General features: G+C 38.8%; 1 protein-coding gene across 2 annotated transcripts in view; it reads left to right on the forward strand.

Annotated features, from left to right (window-relative positions):
* The window catches only part of LOC131056095 (protein SLOW WALKER 2), a 136,544-nt gene that overhangs the window by 90,298 nt on the left and 19,100 nt on the right, over nt 1–27,146 (forward strand). For both annotated transcript variants that reach the window (XM_057990434.2, XM_057990435.2), the window contains 3 exons: nt 5,848–5,937; nt 6,315–6,397; nt 6,557–6,961. In XM_057990434.2, coding sequence (XP_057846417.2) covers nt 5,848–5,937; nt 6,315–6,397; nt 6,557–6,961 — 578 coding nt within the window. The remainder of the gene's footprint in view (nt 1–5,847; nt 5,938–6,314; nt 6,398–6,556; nt 6,962–27,146) is intronic.

The raw sequence follows: 27,146 nt of genomic DNA on the forward strand, positions 1-27,146 counted from the left end.
GACAAGGACATATGCTGGCCGAGTGAAGATCGAAGGAGACAGCACATGGCCTGCGTGGAACCATAGCTGGTGAGAGTTCAAGTTTGACAACCATAAAATGCCTAGGCACCTCTCAACGCTGGCATTTTCCTCCTATTGCTCGTTTCTATAGTTGCCGACCTTTATTGTTGTGTGGAGAATTCATGCGAGTGCTGGAGAAGAGTCATTTGGGAAAGACGAATATATGATCAAAGTTGTTTGGTAAGAAGGGCAAATACATATAGTGTTCGGGTCTTGTTGAAGTGATTATCTTGTTCCAGATATCGGAGGTCTGAAATCATCTGATTGGTAGCAGGAAACTGCATCAGTTTGCTGGTCCAGAGAAACCTACAACAGATTGACAGGTTCTTTTAAAGTCTTGAATAGAATATATGTTTGAATTTACATCTAGATGTGACTGGCCTCATGCTTTATCTATGTTGGGAAATAATATTTTTATTTGTATTGAAAGTGATGAGCAATCTGACTGATCCATCTGTCTATTCGAATATCTCTGTGTTAGTAGGTTTATAAATAAAAGAAAAGTTGTGTAAGACTAAGCAGTTATCTTTCACTATTGCACCCAGATATGGTAATTTGAGTTGCCTTTTGCTACAAGGTGATTACATCCCACAAATTTAGCTAATTTAACTGCTTAAAGAACTGCATTCTTAGTTTTGGAACCTAGGAAAAAAGATGTTCCTTCAACAAAAGCATCCTTTTGAATGTGCAAGATCACCCTTGCATCAGCTTGACCCATGTTATTTTTTGATACAATGTTAAATTTCAGTTTCAAGAAGACTTCTTGAGGGGGCTCCCATATACTTATTTTCTTATTCTTCTTATTACCAATCACTGCATTAATGAGGGATATGATAAAGGATTATTACTTGTAACATGTAACTCTAATATATCAAAAAGTGTCTATAGCATAGTTGAACTACTCCCGACTTGGCTCGACTCGCCAAGCCCCTGGGAAAAAAACTCGGGGAAAACTCGAGAAAAACTCGGAAAAACTCGGCGAAAAACTTGGCAACGTAAAAACACGCTTAATTTTAATAAAAAATGCATTTTTTTTGCAAAATTTAATGAGAAGATGCATCCAATGAGTCAATAAATGATAACACAAAAGAAACAAGCTGATTCTAGATATGTTTAAATGCAAAGTGTCTACAAAATCGCATCCTCATGAGGAATGCTGATGGCTGGAAGCAAAATAGTAAATAGTTTTTGTAAAACCAAAAGTAAATACATCATTACAAATTACAATTACAACTTCCTCTTCCCAACTCTAGGTAAAACTAGAGGAGAGGTAAAACTAGAGGGTCTAGTCCTAGAAGTCTATAGTGGGCGTGACTGTGCCTCCTCGCTCGGTATGGCTGGCTCATCCTCCATCCTGGATGAAGCTATGTCTCCACCTGCTTGTGGCATTGGCAATGACTCCTCATCCTCATCCTCTTCCTCCTCAATGTCATCCAGCATGAAACCAAATCCACCCCCCTCCTCCTCCATAGCTTGCCTCTCCAAATTAGTGTTGTCATCCTCAGTAAACAATGGAGGCTGCTCCTGTGATGTCCAATCACTGTAAGGATCTATATCATCCAAGTCAAGTGGACCACTTGCTACTTCCTCTACCTTCCTTACGCGCAATTGAAGATTATATTGCACAAAGACAAGGTCATTGAGGTGTTTTTGAGCTAGCTTGCTCCTCTTCTTCGTGTTGATGGCTTCAAACAAGCTCTAATTGTGCTCACAACTGGATGAACTACAAGGTTGACATAAGATTCTAAGGGCAATTTTTTTGAGATTTGGGGTATTTCCACCCCAACTTTACCACCAAGCATCTACAAATTAAAATTAGGTTGAAAGTAGCACCCCTCGCTGGGGTCTGAGGGTGAGAAAAAGAGGGGTAGAGAGATAGGTCTAGATCTTGGTGGAGATCTACAAACGCACAATATTTGAAATTTCATCATTCATACTCATAGTTTCAAACTTTCAACTCTAAAATGTATAATACCAAGATTTCTTCAATGCTAATTATGTTGTTATATGGTCTTGGAGTATAATCAGACTCAGAGGTTAAATTTTCTCTACTTCCATCAGCATAGTTTCCCCCTATATTTTTCGACGGGGGTTTGGGGGCAGCGCCCGTTGCACGCTCTGCGAGGCCAAAAATACTTTTATTATTTTATAAAGGCGTCGGGTGTCATAAAGTATAAGAAAGGAAAAAGACATATTGAAATGCCACTTATACTTAAATGTTATATTTCATGTGTATATTCTGTTGAAGAGAATGAAACTGACCCGAAAAAACAAAAATTGATAATTTTTTGACATGTTTGGGCCTCTTTTTTTAGTCTAGCCGAGTTTTTGCAAAAAACCCCGCGAGGCCAAAAATACTTTTATTATTTTATAAAGGCGTCGGGTGTCAAAGTATAAGAAAGGAAAAAGACATATTGAAATGCCACTTATACTTAAATGTTATATTTCATGTGTATATTCTTTTGAAGAGAATGAAACTGACCTGAAAAAACAAAAATTGATAATTTTTTGACATGTTTGGGCCTCTTTTTTTAGTCTAGCCGAGTTTTTAAAGAAGCTCGGCGAGTTTTTTCTGAGAGTTAAAGTCAGAAAAACTTGCAGAGCTCAAAAACTCGCCGAGTACTCTGCGAGTGTGTCATCTATGGTCTATAGTATTTGATTAAATTATAACTAGAAATTTATAATTCTAAAATTTATTATTCAAAGAAATAATATTAATAGTTTTATTTTATTATTAATCAATATATTTATATATACCGAATTAAAACTGGATATTATCAGACTGTTTTTAACTGGATTTCTTTTTCCCAATTTCTATATTAGGTCAATTCAAACTTGAATTGTAATCCAGCATCTTTGCTCACAATTGAGATTTCTTGTTCCAATAGTTCAGTGATTAGTGTAATCATGATCTAGTTTGCAACTTTTAATCTAAATATTGTCCAAGTCAATGATGCCCTCCTTGGCTTACTCCAAATCTTTTGCAGAAATGTGTCTATCTAATAAGGTGGCTCGGTGGACTAAATCCTTGATCTGAATTCTTATTGTCAGTTACTTTCCTATCCCAAGGTAGGGATATTTCCACTTGATTCTCTTGATATTTGTGCTTGCCTTGAGATATACTCTCCGACTATAACTTATCTGGTACAATTATCATTGTTTCTATTGTTAAGGTTGTTAGTTATTGCAATGGAGATGACAATCCTTAGTTTCCAATTTGTGTTTGTTAAGCTGGTTCTCTACTTTCTCTTATAATCTTTAAATGTTTGTCAGATTTAACATTTGAGTTCTGCCTATCCAAGAGGTTTGTCTGCTTTAACACAACCATTGTCATTATATTACTTGTTTATTTCTTCCACATCATGAATATTGTCTTGCATCCATCAGTTCTTGATAGACGCAGCCAGCTCCTTTTTATTTACAGCCTTTGCAATTGTGAATGCATTCTTGTCTTTTTTGTTTAATTTTGTTCCGATTATTTGTCTGATTTTTGTTTAGGATGTTCTTTCTGTTTTGATCTCCTAGACGACATTCGATGTGTAGTTTTCATACTTGTCTCTGAGGCAATCTCTAGGAACATGTGCATATTAAAACACTGCTGCCATTTTACTATTTACCTTTCTTTCTTATTTCTCCAAACTGGGGTTCTGCTTCCCCTATTAATATTATTGGCATTATTATTTGATTTTTGATCGCTTGAATATTTTTTCTTATACTAGTTGGTTAGTGTTGGGTCCTAGCATAATACAACATGTGAGTTGGGATCCTCCACATATCCCAGTGTGTTCTATGACTAAGTTGCCGGTTAGGGTTCAGGTACGGTTAAGGATTTGGATTCGTGGGTACGCCATTTTTTTTCCACGGGTACAGGCACGGGGATGTCTGTATGTGTGTGTGTGTGTATTTCAAATATCAAAATTATAAAATATAAACTGTATCAGTGTAGTTACTATAAGAAGACTCTTAAATCTATAATTGCCAATAAATATTAATAATATCATAATAATATATATAATAATTTATAAATAAATATTAAATATACAATGTTTTATTTTCAAAATTTCTAAATACATAAATAATATTAAATATATAATAAATATTAAATATATAATAAATATTAAATATATAATAAATATTTAAATTTTTTATTTTTAAAATAAAACAATACAGTACTTGTTAATTTAATTTAGATAATTGAACATATTAAATTTTATATAATAATAATTGAAAATTGAAATTAAATATTTTAAAATACGAAACTTAAATTTCGATCAAATTAAATATGTTAAGAGATGCATAAACAACTTAAATATCTTACATAACAACTTAAAACAAATCAGAACCTCATTTTTCAGCCACATCTTACGATAGACAATTTTTGTGGAAACCTGAAGACATGAAATTATTAAATATGTAAAATAATTAGAGGGATTAAGGTTTGGCTACGGGAAATTTAGGTTTCATTTTTTAAGGAAATTATTAAATATCTAAAATAATTAGATGGATTAAGGAGTGGCTACGAAAGGAACCGTGGAACATGAATCATTTTCAAGTGACATCAATTAGGTGACGGCAAGGAACAGAGTGGCACAAAGATAAAAATTTACGCGATTTCTGGCAACTGCACTTTCCCACCATCACGACCCTGCGACACACCCGAGGCCGGACTGGACCCTGTCCCGGACCCAGCTCGAACCCAGCCCTGCACCCTAACCCTAGGCCACAATTCTGGTAACTTAGTTTTATGAATTAGGAATATAAAAGGGCCTGAGAAAAGGGATATGCGTTAACTCTTTAGACCCCTGAATCACTATTTAGCTGACTTTGAGGAAGATGACATTTACATTAGCTGAAATTTCCCCTAACATTCACCCTTTATAGAGGACTAAAATATAAGATGTCTGATACAAAATGGCATTACACAACTGGATTTCTCTAATCAAATGATGAAGAATCTAATACTGAGGCGATGGAAAATCTGAACAACATTAGATTTGGTATTCCATATCAGAAGAAATGCTTAAATAACAGGTCCATAGGCGTATAATCCTTAAATTACCCCATCCAAGATGCATCTTTATATATTGAAGCCAAATATGATTCGATCTGTGGCCAATCACTGCGTTCAGCTCTGATGTAATCAAATATCCAACCAATTACCACTCATGATGCTTGTAGCTCTGTTGCTGAGGAATTTGATCTGATCCACATCCAAGTGCTATGGTTTTAGGTTTTCTGTAGTACAATATGGTTGGACCCATGTCTAACACCATTCTTATAGCAATGTGCGTAAGCTCTTAAACCAACACATTTCTTGCTTATCAAGACACGCTGCTACATTATTTTATCAAGACATATAGCTAGAAATAATTAAAAATCTTGAAGCTTCCTTTTTGGTTTTCTTCCTTTCAATATTTTCCAATGCTGTAAATTGGCATGCACTGATCAATATTTATCTCCTGACCATAAATGTCAGTAAAGGCTTGATGAATGCAGGATAGCCATTGATACCAGGATCATTACAATTGCAAATGGCCCAATGTTTGCTTGTGTTAATTCATTTGTTCTTCAACTTTGCTCAAGAGGGCCCCCTCTCTTATATGTTCTTGTACAAAGCAATGTCAGTTTGGCATCCCTTGGGTAGTAGAAAAATGATCAGATTTGAAATGTCTTGGAAACTTGAATGTATTTAATTTATTGCTCAAAATATTTCTTTGAAGTTCAGAGTAATCTATATCTTTCATGTTCCACATTTTGCTGATATATTTTTTATTGCCTTCTATACAGACAGAAATGTTGCTAGGTCTTATGTTTAAAGCATTGAAGAATGATATAAACATAAAGAGAATTGCGGCATTTTCAAAGCGCTTGTTGCAGGTTTGTCTACATTGTCTTTACTTATTTTGCAAGGTCATGGTTTTGTCTTGATCAATCTTATGAGCAAAACATTAACCCAATTGCACTTGGAAATACATATGGATTTGTCTTCTGTTCTGCATGACTTTTATTAAGTAACAATTCAAGAGCATACCAATTATTTGAGTCCAATACAGCCAGAGTAGTGCTGGAATTATACCTTGTTCTCTTTACACAAATACTATCAGGATTAAATCTAGCATCAGCAAATTTCAGGACATCATCATCAGTTCTCAGTATGATCTTAGGCACACTGGACCTAGGATTCTGATATTATCTGTTATGTAGTTTTCAACAGTAAGATTGTCTTATTGATGTTGCTGTCAGTTTTTCTGCAGGTTGCTCTTCAACAGCCCCCACAATTTGCTTGTGCATGTCTCTTACTTTTGTCTGAATTGCTAAAAGTAAGACCTGTTCTTTGGTGAGTAACTATAGTTAATTAATTCTAATTCTGGAATTATAAAGTCAGATTGGTATAATACTTTCCTACTGTTGGAATTGGGGGCTGTGAAATGGTAATGCAGGTATTATGTTTTATTCCTACATCTATTAAAGCCAATTTTAACTTGGGTCTTTACAGGAATGCAGTTCTTCAGCCTGAGGATGATGATGAAGACTATGAACACTTTGTAGATGTTAAGGAAGAAGATTACCAAGTGACAGAAAATGACAAAAATACTAATTCTCAGAGTTTAGAAAGCTCAGACTTTGGTCGCCTTGATGATTTCATGAAAGATGGTGCCACAAGTGATTCAGAGTCCGATGATGGAGAAAATCCTGTTCATGCTTCCACTTCTGAAGATGACAACAGTAATGAAGATGAGGACTTACTTGGAAATGTCATGACTAGTAATCAACAAGCGAAGCATTTTGAGTCTTCTGGAAACAGATTAGAGATGAAAGATGGATCTGATCAACAAGGCAAAAAGAGTGTCTCCACAAAACCTGGATGCTATAATCCTCGCATGAGAGAGCCTGCTTATTGGTATGGATATCAAACTTGAGGAAGTGAATGCTTTGAGTGTGGTATTTATATTTAGTTTTTAGTAGAGTTATCTTTATTTATCTTCTACTAGACATTTTATAGATTTATTATTTGTTGAAGGACCTGTTGACGTGTTTTTTATGACCGCATCTAACACAGAATAAAGTTGCCAAACGGTCACTTCACTCTCTCTTGATCAAAGTACGATTGCATGCTGATATAGTAGGAGAATCAGACAACCGACTCCAAGGTTCCTTTTATGCTGCGGATGTGACTCAGTTGGCCGATGTGATTGGTGGTAATCCAAGGGGCCTTACGTATGTCGAAGAAATTTGTTCAAGCTCAAGAATTTATTGATGTGGATGATTTGCAATGAAGCTCTAAGTTTTAGATTTTTTTGACTTTGAAATATGCAGAAAATAAATAGGAATAGGGTAGAGGGAAACTAAACTAAAGGTAATCTAATCCTAGGAACAAGGAGACGGGACAAACTTGTGCAAAATCCAACCGCACTTCGCTTCGCCAGCAAAGCACAACTTACACAAAGGCGGTGCAATCTTCAGGGGGAGTGCTAAGGATTTTCAAATCGTCAAAAGAAACCATCAGATAGAACAATCTCTTCTAACAATCGAAGTTGAACATACACATATAACGAGGCTCAGACTAACTTTGCACAGTATGCAACAATCAGCTGCACACCAAAAGTATGAGCGCGAATTTGGCAACCAGCGATCTTATCAAATCCAGTTCATCTAATTGCATGAAAACAAATCTAATCTATGAAGAGAACGAGACCATGCGAGTTCCAAAACAACACGAGAACACACCAACAATTGAACAATGTATTAAGTGTTTGCTTCAAAAACTCTTAGCAACAATCTCTGACGATAGTCTCTCCTGCTTACAAATGAGGGGGTCACCCCCTCATATAGGCCTCAAGCCTAGATTACATGCAAAACCCTAGTTAGGGTTTGCCCAAAAGATTCTCCACACATGATGCAACAAGGTGGGAATCTGCATTCAATAACCCACTATGCCCACTTACAATAAATTTGAAAGGGCCTAAAATAGCGCCTATGATGATGATCATGCCCGAAATATAACTAACGTCGTCATAAATGCCCATTACTCTCCAAGTGACGGTGGCATGCAAGAAGAATCCGTCATAGAACCATTATGAGAGGACGACATGCAAGAAGATTCCCTTATCCTGTGGTGACATACGTTGACCGGTCCCGCGTCTAGTCAATGTTCTCTTCAGCCATAAATACGCCATCATGGTTCAGTCAAAAGACTTTCGTCCAAAAACGGACGACCATTATCTCGCTCATTAATGGCGTAAGTAGTGAACCTACCGACGACGGCCTCCAATTCTCTGATGGAGACACTTGGCACATTCTCGATGTTGAATTCCATCAAGGCAATCTCCTCTTCGCTTCTGGAAAAGAAACCTTCCCAATCTGCCATGGCCTCCTGTGTTTTCTTCATCATACCGGAGAATGAAGAAACATTTGCAAAATGTTCCTTGGGAAACGAACCGACGAAGAAGAAATCATGTAACTGGGATTTCAAGGAATTCACTGTTATTCCCCCGTTGCTGAGTTTCCTTGAAAATAGAGCTTCCATGGCACTGAGGATTTCTTCCTGTATCCCTCTGATAGATTCCTTCAAGGTGACGGAATCAATGCTGAATTTATCAAGGGTGTTCTTCCCTGAACAGATGGCGTAGAACCATCGGGGAAAGTCATAGGCTTCATTCTCCTGGATTACTTTCCCGTCTACCAGTGTTTGCCTTGGAGTCCTCATTAGAGCCCCGAGTCGGGAAATGGTTAAGTCTTGTTAGACATCAACATCTTCCCATAGTCCTTCCGCTGTTTCCAACCTACTTAGGAGGGCCATGAACCTCGAATGGAGCTGAGCTAGATCTTCTACAAATTTCCCTGCCTCAGCATAAACATCCTCTACCCATTCTCGGGAATTCTGTGCCATTGCCTTTGTAAGTTCCGCATCATCAATTACTTCCTTGGGAAGGAAGGGAGGGGGAGTGGATGAAGGACCTGCTTCCTTGAGGGGTTTCTTGAAACTCCTGACATACTCGCATAGAAGTCCGTTTTCCTCCTTCAGCCGCTTATACTTTGCTTTTGTCTTCAGCAATTTCTCCTTCATGGCAAAGGAAGAATCATGGAAATCTCCCATTACTTGACCGGTGGAAGCATGGCCAAGATCCACCTGTCTGATGACGTAATCTTCCTGCCTGATCTCACTCCTATCCCTATCCACAGCAGGTTCAGCAATGTGCAAGGTCCGAGCTCCAGATTCTTCCCTGACTACCTTGGAAAACTTTCGGGGGGCCTTCCTTTCCGGAGGCTGTACTCCCCTGCATGCTCCCGCTCTTGAGATTCCTCTTCCATTTCGCCAAGGATAGTCTCTATGAAATTAACCTGGCGAACTTCTTCCAGGCGTGGGGAAACCTCTTGCCTTTGACTTCTTGGTTGATGACGGCCTTGTGAAGCATTGATGCTAAGTATATCAGGTGTTGGAACATTTCTTGGAAGTGGGCCTGCGGGATGTGGGAACATTTCTACTTCTTGTACGCTGGCGGAGCTGACTGGTGAATGTTCGCTTCCTGTCCTCGTTCTCTTTTGTGGAGGCTCCTCCTGCTGGGCTTCCTGCTGAACCTCGCGCGGGACTTTCTGTTGAGCATCCTTCGTCTTTGTTATCCTTGGCCACTTTGGGGCACTTTTTCCTTTGTCTATCCGGGCCTCTCTTCCTGCTTGACCCTGTGAAGAGTCTTCAGTTGCCTCGCTGTGAGAATCTAGATTTCCCATCAGCTGGTATGTCAGAGGGACATGGTTTTCAACCAACTTTCTTGTCTGCCTGTCAATCCAGTGCTTAGTGAATTTTAGCACTGGCCTAGCCAAAATGTTCAAATCATCTACCTCAGGCTTAAACCAATTTGGCGATAGGATAGGTTGATCTTTTATCCTTTCGAATTCGGGTTGCATCAAATCTGAGTCTTCCTTCACTTGGTCTGGCACTTGATGGATCTCACTTATTCTGATGGTGTCAAGGGGTAGTCTGGAGTGCATTCTTCTCCGGACCTCAAAGTCATCCTCGACACCGGCCCAGTAATCTTCCAAGTGAAATCTATGTATGAATTTGACACTGGCAACCTTCCTGATCTGGCTGTAAGGATCATATTGGGCCTTGGAAGTGTAAAATGGTAGTCGGTAGAATGCCAACTCGCTTGCTGCACTTTCAGCGGCTTCCAATCCTGGGCATATCTCCATGAAATCCCCCAAGACAATTGGAAATTCAATAGATTGTTTCTTCTTCTTCTTCTGCAGCTGATCGTAGGCAATCAATTGCCTCATGAGCTCGAACAATATAAGCTTATTTGACGGATATCTAGGCAATTTGTAAGATTGGAAGGAAAAACCCTGTGTCCTGATGTAGGTGAACTTGGGGAACTGCAAGAATGTGGCGCCATACCTCTGGATCAAAGCACTTGCTTGCGGAGACAACCTCATGTGCAACTTATTTTGCATAAGTCGTGTCAGGTACATGGTGAAGGTGTCATTCACCAACTTGTAGGAATTCACATTGTGGAGATGTAGTTGAGGATAACATTCATGCACCTTTAGCTGAGCTGGCCCGCAGCTCATGATTCCTCTTGCTGGTAGTCCATCGAATCCACCCCTTCGTGCCAGCATATAGAATAGGTAGGAACTCATGAAGAAGGACTGAGACTTTTTCTCCTACAGGTTCTTCAATTGTTCGTGCAAGTAGTGGCTGATCAATCTAGCCCAGTCAATCAATGTATTAGAATTCATGATCTCGCCAATGTAGAAGAACATCCAAGGCTCGAAGTTCACCGTGTGTGAGCATCCCATTACTCTGCTCAGCATTTTATCATGTCCACATATTCCTGCTTGAACTCGAAGATTGTGAGAGTTTTGGGCATCTTGGAAACGTGTACTCTAGGCTTCAACAACCATTGCTTGTTGATCAAATCAGCAAATCTAGTGGGCTTGCTTCATAGACTGCTTGGGCTCCGCTGCTGGTCCTGTATGTCATGGAGTAATGTGAAGGGATTCCAAAGGCTTCACCAATCGCTTCTGGTGTCAATGTTGCCAGTAACTTGCCGTTTGGTGTTGAGATCGTCTTCCGCTCCAGATTGTAACGTGCTGCACATTCCAAGACTAGATCTGGGCATTGAATGGCGGGAGGAAAACCAGCTGTTCCAACTATTCCGCTTCTCACAATCTTGATAGCTGTCGGAGATGGATTGTGTCCTGTAGTTCCGAACATTCTTATCTTGAATGCAGCCCAGTTGAACATGCCGAAGTCGGTATCACTGATCTCTTCCCATCTTGAATTCAACCGAGAATGGGGGAGAAAACCCTTCGTCTCTGCTTTGATCATTGCTTGCTTGGAGATAGTAGCTGTCCTGCTAGGCTCCGCCATCCTGGGAATATTTCAAAATGATGAAATAGAGACTTAAGTATAAAAAACTTTTCACTTCTTCACTCTTCCTTTCCTGAATTTCGCATGTGAAAAATGAAGTGTTTTTTCCAACTTATATAAAATTCTCAAGAGGCATCAAATTAGTAACTGTATTTATGGCGTGTCATACTTTCCTTAATCACTATAACATGCAAGGCAGTTTCCCATGCGTGGGAGTTCAAACTTAGAATCTTCCTTAAATGCTCCCAGTCATGCGCCATGCTTTGGAAGATTCCTCTTGCCAACTCGTTGATTCCGTGCTTTCCAATTTTGGAGGGAGATTGCAGGATCTTTCTCGGGATTTGCTCAATTCCACTCTGACTTGTCATCTCGTGCCGTCGAAGGAACTTTCTCGGCTTTTCTCCATATCCCTATTTTTTAGGGATCTTCCTAAATTTTAGGAGTCAGGTTCATTGGATGGGGAATTTCGTTCCGACTCGGAATCTATAAAAAATTCCATATTTGGCCGGGATTTGATGTCTAAAAATAGCATAATTGAAAATTCACCCGAGGGGAATTTTTGCTTTTTATTCTTCCTTGACTCCTTGGAATTCGTGCCTTAGGCAAAATTTCAAAATTTCTGTTTGGGTGAAATTTTACCATGCCAAGGATTCATGAATTTTCCACCTGTGAATGCCTTCATGGATTCAGCGCCCCAGACCAGGCCTGGGCGCATTTTGGCTCTGTCCGTGGAGAGGTGGAAAATTCCACTTGTGAATGCTTTCTTGATTTCAGCGCCCCAGGCCTGACCTGGGCGCATTTTTGCCATGTCCATGGAGAGGCCGAAAATTGCACTTGTGAATGCCTCCTTGGTTTCAGCGCCCCAGGCCTGACCAGGGCGCATTTTTGCTCTGTCCATGGAGAGGCGGAAAATTGCACTTGTGAATACCTCCTTGGTTTCAGCGCCCCAGGCCTGACTTGGGCGCATTTTTGCTCTGTCCATGGAGAGGCGGAAAATTGCACTTGTGAATGCCTTCTTGGTTTTAGCGCCCCAGGCCTGACCTGGGCGCATTTTTGCCTTGTCCATGGAGAGGCAGAAAATTGCACTTGTGAATGCCTCCTTGGTTTCAGTGCCACAGGCCTGACCTGGGCGCATTTTTGCTCTGTCCATGGAGAGGCGAAAAATTGCACTTGTGAATGCCTCCTTGGTTTCAGCGCCCCAGGCCTGACCTGGGCGCATTTTTGCCATGTCCATGGAGGCGGAAAATTGCACTTGTGAATGCATCCTTGGTTTCAGCGCCCGAGGCCTGACCTCGGCGTATTTTTGCCCTGTCCATGGAGAGGTGGAAAATTGTGCCTGTGAATGACTTCTTGATTTCAGCGCCCCAGGCCCGACCTGGGCGCATTTTCACTCTGTCCATGGAGCGGCGGAATTTCCTGCTTGTGAATGACTTCCAGACTTGAATGTTTTGACCTTCCACTTCAGGGATGATTCTTCAGATTTAGCCATTTCAGACCCTTGCCTGTCTGCTTTCAACTTTCCAGATTTAGAAGTGATTGTGCATGCTAACTCTCCGTTGTCTGCTAGCCTGATCCTGCCACAAATAGACTTTCTCGAAATAGAAACTTTCCAAAATGTCAGAGTTAGAGCCCAAGACAGGGGGCAGGATGACTTACTAAAAATAGAAATTTACTAAAAATAGAAATTACTAAAAATAGTAAGTTTGATTTTTGGCAAAATGGCGACATTTTGGGACTCGGAAAAATCCCTAAAAAATAGGGACTTTCTAAAAAAAGAAAGTTACTCCGTTTGGGCTCAAATTTTGCTGGGAGGTCCTCTGAAGGGTCTCGACTCCAGTCGTATGCTTAGTTTTTCCGAAACCCTAACAGGAACCCCTAAAATCTAGGACAGAAGGCAAAACCCTAGAAAAAGGACAAAACAAGCCCTAGACTTCATAGAATTTGCTTGACAGAGAAGCAGATTAACTCCAACTGACTCCCAAACACCCGTAACGCGGAGAGATTGAAGAGATTGCTACTAACACACACAGAACGAAAGCCAAACGACAAAGGGGGGTCCCTATCTGGGATGGGGTGATGTGTGATTAGGTCACAACAGGACCATATAAAGAAAATTATATATGTCAAGTGGATATCCCTGTTATAAAAGGTTCATGATGAACAATATTGCTATGCTTTTCCTTTTTTGAAAAGAAGGGCATGCATAGAGTGAGCGTGTTAAGTTTTATTTTGATTTTGTACCATATTTTTGTATAAATGTGACATTTTTGTCTGATTTGGGCCATGTTATATGAGGAAGATCTCCCAAGAAGCAAAAGAAATATGAGAAAAAAATTAATATTGGATATTGAATTTTGTAGACAAGCTAAGCAAAAGTCACATAGATTACCTCAGAAAATGTGTGTACTTCCATCAATCAACATGGTGTTGTGAAATTATAAACAACTCATTATCAGGCATACCTTTTTAATTTTAGCCTTTCAATGCCTTCAAGTCATAAGCAAGACATTTATCAGTGGTGCAAATGACAGACATTGTGGCTTAGTGGTGTGATAGTCTTTGTCTGCTGTTCATTCATTGGCTGATCACGGTGTTTACTGACATGGCATTTTGTAATATTTTTCTAGGCCACTTGCTGCCCTTGTCTGCATTGTTCATTCCATAGTTGGACTACTTGCAACTCGGCTCGACTCGCCAAGCCCCTGGGAAAAAAACTCGGCAACTAAAAAACATGCTTAAATTTAATAAAATATGCATTTTTTTTGCAAAATTTAATTGAAGATGCACTGGCAATGAATCCTCATCCTCTTCCACTTCCTCATCAATGTCATCCAGCCCAAATCCACCCCCCTCCTCCTCCATAGCATGCCTCTCCAAATCAGTGATGTCAGTGTCGGAAAACAATGGAGGCTGCTCTTGTGATGTCCAATCACTGTAAGGATCTATATCATCCAAGTCAATTGGACCACCTTCTACTTCCTCTACCTTACTTAGGCGCAATCGAAGATTATATTGCACGAAGACAAGGTCATTGAGGCGTTTTTGCGCTAACTTGCTCCTCTTCTTCATGTGGATTGCTTCAAACAAGCTCCAATTGTGCTCACAATTGGATGAACTGCAAGGCTGACATAAGATTGTGAGGGCAAATTTTTTGAGATGTGGGGTGTTTCCACCCCAATTTTGCCACCAAGCATCTGCAAAATAAATAAAACGGAAAAGTTAGAAAGCAAAGAGAAAAGAGAAAACATAATTTATCAATCATTTTAGATCCCAAAATCCAAATGGCAAATGTTATACTTGGGGTTTGAGTGGTTCTTCCTCTCCTAGCCAACTCTGAAGAGAATAGCTTACCCCTTACTCCCTCATAATTTTGGAGTTCACTCACAATGAGGTCTCTCTCCTCAACATTGGGTACCATCCTCTCAATGCATGTACTGAGGCCCTCCATGACCTCTCCATTCGGATCTGAGTAAGAACCCCCGAACCTAAAACGAGGGTTGAGGAAATACCCTGCTGCATGAATGGGTTGGTGGAGCTGATTGTTCCTCCTCCTATCAACAATTTGCCAAATGGGATCAAATTTGAGTCTATCCCCCTTGTAGTAATTTCTGATAGACTCCTTGGCCCTATCCATGGCCTCATAAAGATATCCCATTGGGGTTTTATCCCCATCCACCAAGCGAAGAACTCGAACCAAGGGCTTTGACAGCTACAATTGAAAAATACAAATTACAAAAAGATTAATTAATGAAGTTACAAATTAGTAATGAGAGACGTGAATCAAGAATAATTAAAAATTAAAGTTTTGAAATTACCTTTACAATCTCTTCAGCCCTTTGTGCAAATTGACTGTCGAAGACTATGCATGTGACAACCTTTTCTTCAAGCTTCTTTGAATAAGGTGAGTTAAGCCATTCTCCACCCACAAACATTTGTTTCAAAGAAGTCAATGCAGCAAGAAGACTTTGCAACGTCAAGAAAATCGTTGCAAACCTTGTGACCCCAACTCTCACCAAATCTTTCCCTTGGGTGTGTCATCTCATCAAATTTAGGACCCAAGGGTGATTGTAAATATATTTGGTGATCCTCCTTGCATCTTCCATATCTGGAGTCACCCACTCAAGTTTTTCTATGTCCTCCAAAAGAAGGTCAAGGACATGTGTTGCACAAGGTGTCCAAAAAAGAGTGGGGTGCCTCTCTTGGAGGATTCTTCCTACAAAAGAAGTTATTCTTAAGAAAGACGCAACCAAGTAAAACAAAGCCACAACAAATGAAAATATTGCTAATGCCTAGAGGTGATAATTCAAAAGGATTCTACCTGCTGACATATACGCTGCTGCATTATCTATGATGATTTGCACCACATTCTCTACCCCCACCTCCATGACAACATGCTCCAACATTCCAACCAATGTTTTTGCATTTTTCACCTTGCTGGAGGCATCAACAGATTTCAAGAACACTACATTGTCCTTGCAACAACCAAAAAATTGATGATGGTGCAGTTCTTGCCATTTGTCCACCCATCAAAAATAATGGTGCAGCAATAATTTGCCCATTTAATTTTTTGTTCCTCCATCACTTCTCTTGCTCTAGTAATTGCATTTGTGAGCAACCTGCAAGAGCAAAGTGAAATTAGGTCTTTTTACACAATTTTGATTTAATAAACAAGAAATCTAAAAAATAATTAAAAATGAAATCAAGTGGACTATGTAGTAATTTACTAACCTCCCACTCAAATCCTTGCGAGAAGGGGCCTTGTACCCCTTTCTTTCAACTGTCATAGCGGTCACCAAATTCAGCCAATAAGGATTGTCCGCCACATTGAATGGAATGTTGTTGAAGTACCAAAAATCAACTGCTGCAATGTCGGTTTTCTCATGTGCCTCCCTATTCCATCTAGTGGCCTCTAATGATGGTTGTGCTCCAGGTGTGCTCCTGGGCACAAAATAATCACCTATGGACCCTAATCGTGATGATGCAACAGCGCTAGGTACTCTACTAGAGGAAGCAGAAGCGATGGGCGAGGTGGTGGTGGGTTTGCGGATATGTGGGCCATGCCGAGAGCCCACTATACCCTCAAGTGCTTCTTGTTCCTCTTCAATGTCAATAGAAACCCCTGGAGATACAACTATGGCTGATCTCATGGCTAGCTTTGCCCTCTCCCTTTGCAATTTCTTCTCTTCCTCATTTGCAAGTAGGGCATTCATTTGTTTTTTTATTTCTTGATTGGTCCCATGGCATGCTCTAGCATCATGCCTGTCTATTCCTGCAAGGTGGTATTTGAGGCGGTTGATGCCTCCATGAAGTATTTTCTCACACTTTATGCATATAACTGACCCAAGATCGGGTCCCTAATAGGCATACCTCCATGACCCATCTCTAGCACCTTTAGGACGGGTGCCTATATATCCAGATGGGCATGGATCTAGTGGCCATTCCTCCCTTGCCTTGATTAATGCTTAACCTACACATACAAAGTGAATTTTTTTTTAAACATTTTAGTTAAACAATTTAGCAAACTATCTACATTAGTTTAAATAAATTTAGACATCATTCAAAGTTTTCTAACAAAAAATATTAGGGTTTGAATTTTTTTGAAAACTAGAGATTCTTCAAAAAAATTGTGAAAAATTCAACAAAACTTGTCAAATCTAGTGTTAAATCTTGTGCAAATAACTTAGAAAGGATTTAGACTACTTAGGAATGATTTCTAATTCATCTAAATGCAACAAAAAATAAACAAATTGTTTTCAAAATGCATAGAAAAAAAAAAAACTAACTAACCTAGGAATCTGATTTTCCTTTAAAAATCACCTCAAATTCCCTTCAAATCCACTTGAAATGAGCAAGAATGGCTTGAAATCTCCTTGCTGGTCACTCTTCCCCCTTCTCACCAAAAATTCCAGCTCAAAAAATGAAATGGCATGAACTTTAGACGTTTTTTTCTTTTGTGCTAGCGTGGCCGAGTTTTCGCCAAAAACTCGCCTGGCCCAAAAACCCGGCGAGCGGGGAGTCATTCTACTCCCTCTCCTTGGCTGTATTGTTCATTCTGCTTGCTATCTTTGTCAGCGCCATTCATTCCATTGAGGAAGCTCACTAGATTGTTGGATCTCTTTGACAAAGACCATCCCAGTTTTGGATCTCTGCATTGGGAGGGACTGCAGCGGCATCACTGTTTTCCTCTGCTGTGTCCTGAATCTTTATAATGCTATTTCCTTTTTAAGATTTGTATCTTATTGTTATGGTTTTAGTTTTAAAATTTTCTTAGGGTTAACATATATGCCTCAATTTTGATTAGCTTTCAAATTAAAAATATATGATAGTATTTATAATCTTATCAAGGATCACTATTCATATAAAAATATATTTTTAATTAATTTTAGGTTTTTTAAATTTATCATATATATAATCTTATTGAGGATCACTATTCATATTTAGTACATTTTTAATTAATTTTAGGGTTTTTAAATTTATTTAAATTTTAATATTGTTATTTAAAATAATATATTTATATTCGTTGAATTGAATTACAAATTATTTTCCAAATTTTGAGTCATCGGACTTGATCCAAGTTCTATCTCTGCTGAACTTGAACACAATGACGAACCTTATGACTTAGCTCTCAGATTTCATGGGAGTAGAACTCAAATTCCCAGGTCTAACTCTTTTGTAACTCATGAATACTGTTAAGGTACATGGAAGTATTTATCTCTGGTGGGAACTTCTTACAGCTCAAATTTGCAAATATTGTGTGATGAAAACTGTTAGACCTGTATAACAGAAGATTTATTTTCATAGATCCAAAACATCTCCAAAATAGACACTACCAATTAAACGTCGTTGGGAAGACTGATACTGTTATATTTATTATTGATTTGAGCAAACAATGTTAGAAAAGTAAATCAATCCTAGTTATTCAGTTGTTCAAATCTTTGTTTGCAGTATGTGATGCTGGCTATTTTGAAGTGCAGAAATATCAGATTTTACCATAATCTGATGTCACATATGTCAACTACAAAATGATATTGCTTGCATATGCCACTTGGAGATATGCAGTATGAAGCTTGACATGTCTTTTTCAGATTTTCTGGGGAGGGGGTAATGGCGATGAATTCCCCGTGTCCTTGTACAAGTATCCTGGTTTCCACTGGCATCAATTTCCAAGCAAATGTATTCAGCCTTCATTCTTGACTGTAGTGATTGTGTGAAAAAACAATCAATGGTACATTTTTGTCCTTAGCTTATACTGTTTACCTATTTGAAATGAAATTCATGCAGCTGTCATAAAATCTTTTGTTGTACAAAAGGAAAATGAAGACTGCAAAAGACATTACAATGTTCACAAAAGAAGACCACCATGGCTGGAAACCAAACCCTCAGGTATCATTGTTCAGCAACCTGTTTGAGAAGCCAACAATGTTACCCTGTATCACTACAGGAGTACCAATGCCAAGTTTAAGAATGCTTGTTGGGGATAGTCTATGTCTAACGAGATCTGGTTGAACACTTATGGGAGTTAGCTGATTCTGCATAAGGCCTCTCCCAACTTTCAAAGTAGAAGTACACATATTAGGAAAACAATTGGTGATGTTATCTTGTCCTGAAGATCTATGCCATAGAAGAGGGGCACTAGAGGGTTCATGTCGTCGATAAGAGATAGAGCTATGACTATTAGAGTGAGAGTTGGGGTTTCAAAGAATCTTAGCCATAGTAGGTTGCAATGATGAGTAATACCTCATTTGAGAATAATATGGTCACCCTAGTAGTGGCTAAAGATAATCGGCTATAGAGGTGTTATATCATGCATGTTAAGAAGAACATTGTTACTCTTTGCATGCTATGTTATGACTAGTGTATAGAATTTGCCAAATAGTTGTTTTCCTTTGCTATATCTATGGTTCAAAAGCTTAGATGTCTTGGACTTGAAACTGGACAAAAACACGACACATCACACACACACACACACACACACACATTGAGAACTACCTATGTTCCCCGTCTTTAGCAATTTTTTGCCTTTAAGCATATTGGGGACACATGGATGCCTCAAAAACATCCCTGGTTGTTCCTGATAAAAAAGAATTGGACCTAATGTCCTTGAGATGGTTGGGGATGCTAATGACATCCCCCAACCATCCTAGGGACAGCCAACTGTCTTGTGCAATTGCTTTCAGATATTAAAAAAAAACCAAAATCAATTAATATTTATTTTAATGTTTTCTTTTGTTGGCCCCCACACTACACTCAGTCCTAAACGAGTAAAGAAGCCCCCTAATCCATTTCAATTCATTTTTTACATGCCAAAAATGTTTGTAGATAAGTTGGAGGGAAAAATATCATTTTGAGCGAGGTTTGAAGGTACAATTGGACAAATCAAAACTAAGGCAACATTATTGAGCAGTTTGTAGTGAGATAGCAAAACAAGTAGTGAAGATTCCCCCACATAGTTCTTCATGATAGGGATACAATTCTAGTATGCGAAATTTGTCAAAATCACACCTTCCTCTCATCCTCAAGCCCCAAGCTTACCACCATTCCTACCTCTATACTTGTGTCATGCCTCCAAGTGGGTGCCATAGTCTTGCTAGTAATACGGGTAGAAGAAGATGCCATCTCTATTTGCAAAGTTGGAATTTGGAATACCTAGCAAAAATGCAAAAAAATAAATTTTAATATGTTAAACCCTAGCTTTGAAAGGAGAAAGAAAAGGGAAAAAAGAAAACATGAAATATTAAAACCATAGAAATGCTAGAATAGAGAAAGAGTGAAAGAGAATAATGGAAACAAAAATCGAAGTTATATACCTTTCAAAAGTAGTCAAGAAATCTCCTAAATCAGTCCAAGATCTCACTTCCAAGTGAGTAAAAATAACCTAAAAATTAATACAATGAAATCAAAAAGTGAAAGGCAAAAGAGCGTAAACTAGAAAATGAGCAAGAAATGCCGTTTTTTCTTTTCTCAAGCAATGGCTTGTAGTTTTCCATCGTCAAGAGAGTTTTGACATGGGCCCCATGGTTACTTGCTAGTTTATTGGCAAGTTACTTGGGGCCCACTTCAATAATAAGTGTTTGTAGGAGAGCACTTGAGTAGACACAATCACTGAAGATCCTACCACACTTTAAACTTAAAAATTAAAATCGTTAGTATATTCTTGCTGTCCTTTATACAACCTAACCAGGTTCTTGACAACGAAACTATTGTTAGCAAGAAAAAGGGGGAACATAGACCAAATTTATGAGCCCCAAGTAATTTCTAGATGTTGTGTTTATACCCCAAACTCATTTATACAAAGGGAGCAAGGAGTTAATCTGGACAAACCCTTAACTAGTCAACATAATATTGGAACATAGTTAATTCACAAGACATAACATATAATATATGGAACTCCGATACATTTGTTTTATCAAAGATCATTCATGTACATTCATTGTAACATTATATTTCCTTATTACATTATGTGTCCTTTATGTATCACATATTATATCTCTTTCTCATATATCTCCTATTATCTCAGATCTACCTTATACATCCTCTCTTTTCTAACATTACATCTTTTGTTATACAAATATCTATCTAATGGGACGTGACCCATACATATTATTCCTAATCTAGATGATGCTTCTTTAGTTTGAAGCTCCACAAGCTCTTTGTGGTAAAGTGTAGTAGGATCATCAATGGCTATGTCTGCTCAACTGCTTTCTTGGCAACATCATCCCCCTTTTCTAAATGTTGGCTTTTCCTTAAGCCAAATTCTACTCAAGATTGGTATGATAGTGTTTAGGTCAGGATCCATTAATATGGCATTGTAGAATTGTTCCATCTAATTTCGTTAGTCTTATTGCTCTAGAATCTAGAATGTCTTTGATTTCATAAGGGCCGAGCCAATAGACTTTCAAATTTCCTTGAGTTGAAATTGCTTTGATTTGATATTATGGCCATGCCAAGCCTTTTCCAGACTTCGTTTTGGAAATAGACGGTGTTCTGCAAATTGTCTTTCTTCATCTAATTTGCCTAATTCTTCTAGCCTTTGCTTTTTGGAGTTATCATTTATGAGCCTCAAGGAGAGTGTTGTTTGAAGATTGTGGACGACGAAACTGATAGGTAAACTAACCTCTCGTGCATAAACTAGTTCAAAGGGAGTAAACTTGGTAGATCATTTGTAGGTGGTGTGGTAAGCCTAGAGTACTGCAGGTATCTTAATATCCCAATCTATTCTGTTTGCATCACACATCTTGGTTAACGTAGTCCCAATAATCTTGTTGAGTGCTCCATTGGCTTGTGGATGTCATGGTGTGCTCTGGTTGTGGGTAATCATGAAATTGTCCAATAACTCTTTGATAATTTTATTTGCAAAATGCTTACGTAGGTCACTAATTATGCTTGGTGGGCATCCAAATCTAGTAATTATGCAATGGTAGAGGAATTCAACAGTTGTGTATGAGGTAGAATCATTGGTTGGTTCAACTTCAGCCCATTTTGTTAGATAATTGATGTCGGTGATGATGAATTGAGCCTTATAAATCTTTGCTAGAGGGTTTATAGGTCCAATGAAGTCAATAGCCTATTTTTCAAATAAAAATTGTGCTAGAATTAGGCAAAGGGGCATTTTATCTCTGGTGGTAGGTCATCCTGTTTGTTGATAGATGTCTCAATTTTTGGTGTAACTTTTAGAATCTTTATGTAAAGTAGGCCACCATTGGCTAGCCATTATAACCTTCCGTGCAGTGGCTTCTTTGTAGTTATGTCCATCGGCTGTGCCTTTGTGTGCTTCTCTTAGGATTTCATCTCGTTCATGTTCACATACCACTCTGTAGAGAATTTTATCTATTCCTTTTTTGTATAGTACTCCTATCATTGTGAAAGGGAGTGACTGCCATAGTAAAAGTTGTTTATTGTATGTCCACATATCAATAAGGCATTCATTGATAGGGAACAGTGTGGCAATGTCATGAATTTCTTCCCGCACTACAGTTATTTTGAATAAATGTGTGTCAAGTAAGTCCTCCTTAGCCTCATCCAATTCTTTTCTTATGTCAATTCAAGAAAGGTAGTCTGGACCTTGGTTATTTCTACTAAATTTGACCATGATATTGAAATTGAATTCTTGGAACAAAAGTAATCATCTATAGATTCCCCCTTGAAGTATTGATTTATTCAGTAGAAACTTTAGAGTTACATGATTTGTATAGAAAGTGAAGGGTGTGGACAGATGGTAGTGGCAGAACTTATGTAATGCATACACCATAGCCGGGGCCTCCCTTTCGGTGGTTGTATAATTTCGTTTTGTTTGCAAAAGTTTCCAATTGGCAAAGGCGATGGGGTGATATTTGTTAGCGTAAGGTTGTGCAAGGACTGCTCCTATAGCTATTTTGGAGGCATCTACATGGACATGGAAGGGGACTGTTCAATCAGGAAATATGAGGATAGGTACTTTTGAAATCTTTTGTTTTAGAGTGTCAAAAGGTTAGGCATTCTTCAGTCTAAGTGATTTCTTTATTAGTATTCTTCTTCAAGAGTTCTTCTAGAGGGGTTGCTAAGGTGTCATATCCTTTAATAAACTTCCAGTGATAGCTTTTGTATCCTAGAAATGTTTTGACCTTCAGAGTTGTCTTGGGTGGTGGTAATTGAAGAGAACTCAGTTGTATAGAGATGGGGGGTGAATTAATATAACAACAATCTTTTACTCTTCCAAAAATTAATTAACTGCAGCAGTAATATTTCAAAACTTAATCATCCATAGAAATAACACATGCAAGATCTAACAATGAGGCACACAAGAAAAACACACGATTTATGTGGAAACCATTGCAGGAGAAAACCATGACAAAATATTGCTTACATTAAACTCTTCTTACAAATTTTGTAGGTACAAACCCACAGAACACACCAATCTTCTCTTAATGATTTGTAGGCACCAACCCATTGGAGACACTGTTGACGTGTATTTTATACACAATCATACACAGAATAAAATACCAATAGGTATCTTATCCTCTCTTGAGAAAATAGTCTCTAACTGCTGAAGATCTGCAAAAAGGATCAGTTAGATGGACTCCAAGGTTCTTTTAGTGGGGTCTCCACGTGTGGACAAGCTTTTTAGTGGTATGATGTGATTTGCTGTTTCCTCCAAGGGGTCTTACGTATTCAAAGCTCGAAGATTTTACTAAACTAAAGGAACTTTCAAAAAAAGCAAAAGATAGGGTTTAAGGAAGTCTAATCTAACCTAACCCTATGAACGACTTAGCATGAATGAGATTTGGCAAGACTCAACTAACTTCAATTTTGCCATAAGATAACAACTCAATTGAAATTAGTGCGATCTTCTAAGGTAATAATGATGTTCAATGCATCAAAGACCAAGGACACTACTACAAAGGTACATATCCTAGATACGAAAATGCTTGAAGGTTAAGGACTCAAAATGTTCTCCAGTCGACCACGCAAGGCGTTCCTACAATCAGCAAGAAGCTAGTGGTTTGGATAGCGAATCCTACCAAATATCAAATCTCACACTTAGTCTTTCAAATTAACAAACTACTTTGATTGAGCGTGATTCAAGTACATCCAACAACCATGAAGATAACTTAAGAAATTTGCAACAAAACACCATGACTTCAATATTTCATTGATTTCCAAGTCATCATATACAACAATTGCTTGAATTTCTCTCTTCAAGACTCAATCTTGCTACAAAATGAAATTACTTCTAATTCTAATCTCTCTATTTCACTCTTATCTGACTATTCGACTATTAACTATTCACTCTTACCAAATGAAATGAAAAATGGGGGTATAAATAGCATCCCCAGTTACAATGAAAGGTCCAGATTGAAAGTAAATCAACGGACAAGATCATGACACCTAAACCCTAATTAGGGTTTGTTACAAATGACCTCCTTTTTACTGAACAATATTAAATACATAACCAAATATTAAATTCGGCACAAAAATCTAGGAGGTATCAACCAATGAGAAATAAGATGTCATGTCATCTGTAACAACCTTTCATCTAGAATCTTATTCCCTTTCCAATTCTCTTTCTTAGCATATGCAATGAATTTTGTCACGATTCCTTCGATTTCTGTGATTGGAATCTCGGGAAGATTCTTGATACTCTCTTCTAAGTGGATGACCTGATCGAATGCATCTAGAAGAGCTGCGTCCCAAGTAGGTTCAAGTTCCTTAGTTCTATCAATCAGGAGCATGGTGGCATACATCTGATCATACTGCTCATCTGTAACATCTGCGTCCTTGCGAAAGATGATCTTGATTCTATCCTCAAATTCTTGTATATCCACATCTGTCTCGACCTCGATCCTTCTGCCAAGAATGGTACGAAGTACCTCAAATACTCTGTCCTGGATCGGATTGATCACCTCCTCAACTTGACCACATCTAACACTGATGTCCTCGAAGAGAACACTCTTTATATGAAGTAAGGTTGACCACTGAAACAAACTGTGAGAATCACCTTCTAAGATCATCTCCTGCGTTAAAATTCTTCTGGATGTGTGTCTTATTACTTTCAAGACAGGGATGACAACGTCCTTGGTATGGGCAAATGCAGCTACTGTTGCCATCAATCTGTGGATTATCTCAAGAACTTGGATAGCCTGATGAATGATCTTCGACATCCTTGTAACAAATTCTATAGCCACTGTATGAGATCTATCCATCCAACTACATGTACGCTGGACCAGGTTCCTGAATCTTTCCGCTTCATTGATCGATTGAAGGGGCAATGCCTGCACTGGTGATCTAACTGGATCCTGACGTCCCAAAGGTTCATTGATGTGACTGAAATATGTCCTCCATGCACCTCTCTCTCTCTCAAGCTTTCTATTCTTTTCCACCTCTTCTCTAAACTTGTCCTTCAATGCCTCAAATGTGTCGGTGGCATCATCTAAAGTCTGCTCTGCTGTGGATGGTCCTAACTCAAAAGTCTGTATATCATAATCCTCTGCTAGGATCTCACCCTCATATTTATCTGCTGCCGGCGTAGCTATCTGTAGTTTTCGGGATCCAGTCTCATCTCGAATCATCTTGGACATCTTTGTAGCCTTCTTCTTCTCTGTTGTCATATGTGAACGTCCAACAAGGCTCACTAAATCAATTGCACTGTCCTCGTGATGTTCATCGTGAAAGTATCATTGACTAACTTGTAGTTCTTCCCTGGCGGATGATGCAAGTAGGTATAGGATTCACAAGCTCTGACCTCGCCGGGTCCTCTTCCAATCACTCCTTTGTGAGGTAGTCCTGCGTACTCAACGCTCCTGATTAAGGCATAGATGACGTATGAACTCATGTGGAAGGACTTAGTAGCCCTGAGTCTTCTCAACTGTACGTCTAAGCCATGACTAATTATCCTAGCCCAATGTATCGTACCCTTTCCTTGAACAATCACTTGGATGAAGTAAAACATCCACTTCTCAAAATAGAAGGCATGAGGTGCTCCTGTAACTCTGTTGAGCATGGTAATCAAATCTCTGTATTCCTCCTGGAAATCAATCCGGTGTGGTGTGTTCGGTACCTTGCTTAGACGGGGACGACTCTTGAGTAGCCAGTTCTTGTTGATTATGCTTAGGCAAGCATCTGGATCATCATCGTACATTGATCTGGCTCCTTCAATGCTCTTGTATATCATGTCCCTGTGCTCTGGAAGATGGAAGGCTTCACTTATGGCTTCCTCTGAAAGGTACGCCAAAGTGTTTCCCTCATTGGACACAATTGTCCTGGACTGTGGATTGTAGTGACGGGCACACTCGATCATCAACTCGTGGCACTGAATAGCTGGAGGAAAACCGGCCGCCTTGATGATGCCACTCTCTATTATTCTCCGGGCGACAGGTGATGGCTTGCCGATGTAAGGGACCTCTCGGAACTTCTTCGTGCTAAAGTTCCCCAGGTTTGTATCTCCAATGTTGCTCCATTTATACACGATCTTGGTCTCCACTTCTTCGGTCTTCTGATCTTCTTTCATGAGAGCTGAGCGGCTGGTGGATGCTCCCGCCTTCGGGGTCGCCATACCTACACAACATTTCATTATAAGAAATAGATTTCGCAATAAATAACGTAAATAAGAGAGACAAATTTTTTAGGAAACATCATGATAAGTCTCTAGAGTTATCATTTCCTAAAATAAACGATTGAGCTAAGAGAAATTCAAAAATGAAAATTTCAAAATTTGAAATATGACGATGAATGAATAAAGCAATAATAATTAAAATGGCCATACCTCGATAGAGAGCTAACTCTAGAATGCAAAAACAAAATTCGCCTAGGCAAAAATTGAGGTATAAAATAGTCTTCAATGTGGTCTCCTCAAAATTGACTTTGCCACCTTTGGAGTGAACGTGATCTTCAAGTATCGCCTTAGACGTGGTCCCAAATGATCTTCAAATTTGTCCTTGACAAATCGCTCAAACAAATCCTCCAAGTCTTTAGCAAATTCGCCTTAATGTCTCCTCAAGTTCGCATTTGGTGTGGTCTTCAAATTCGCACCACCCTTGATAACTAAGCGCCACCCTTGGTTTGAATTCGCACCACCTTTGAACACACTTCGCACTATATTCGCCTCTTCTTAATTCGCATGAAGAAAGGTAAAAATGATTATGTGAAAATGAAATCTCTCACCCTTCATATATAGCGCGCTTATCCTTTCACCCCTTAGGCCGACTTGCTTAATAAAACCATTTTTAAAAAAAATGATTTGCAA

The sequence above is a fragment of the Cryptomeria japonica genome, chromosome 2 (assembly GCF_030272615.1).
Source record: "Cryptomeria japonica chromosome 2, Sugi_1.0, whole genome shotgun sequence".
Taxonomy (NCBI): Eukaryota; Viridiplantae; Streptophyta; class Pinopsida; order Cupressales; family Cupressaceae; genus Cryptomeria; species Cryptomeria japonica.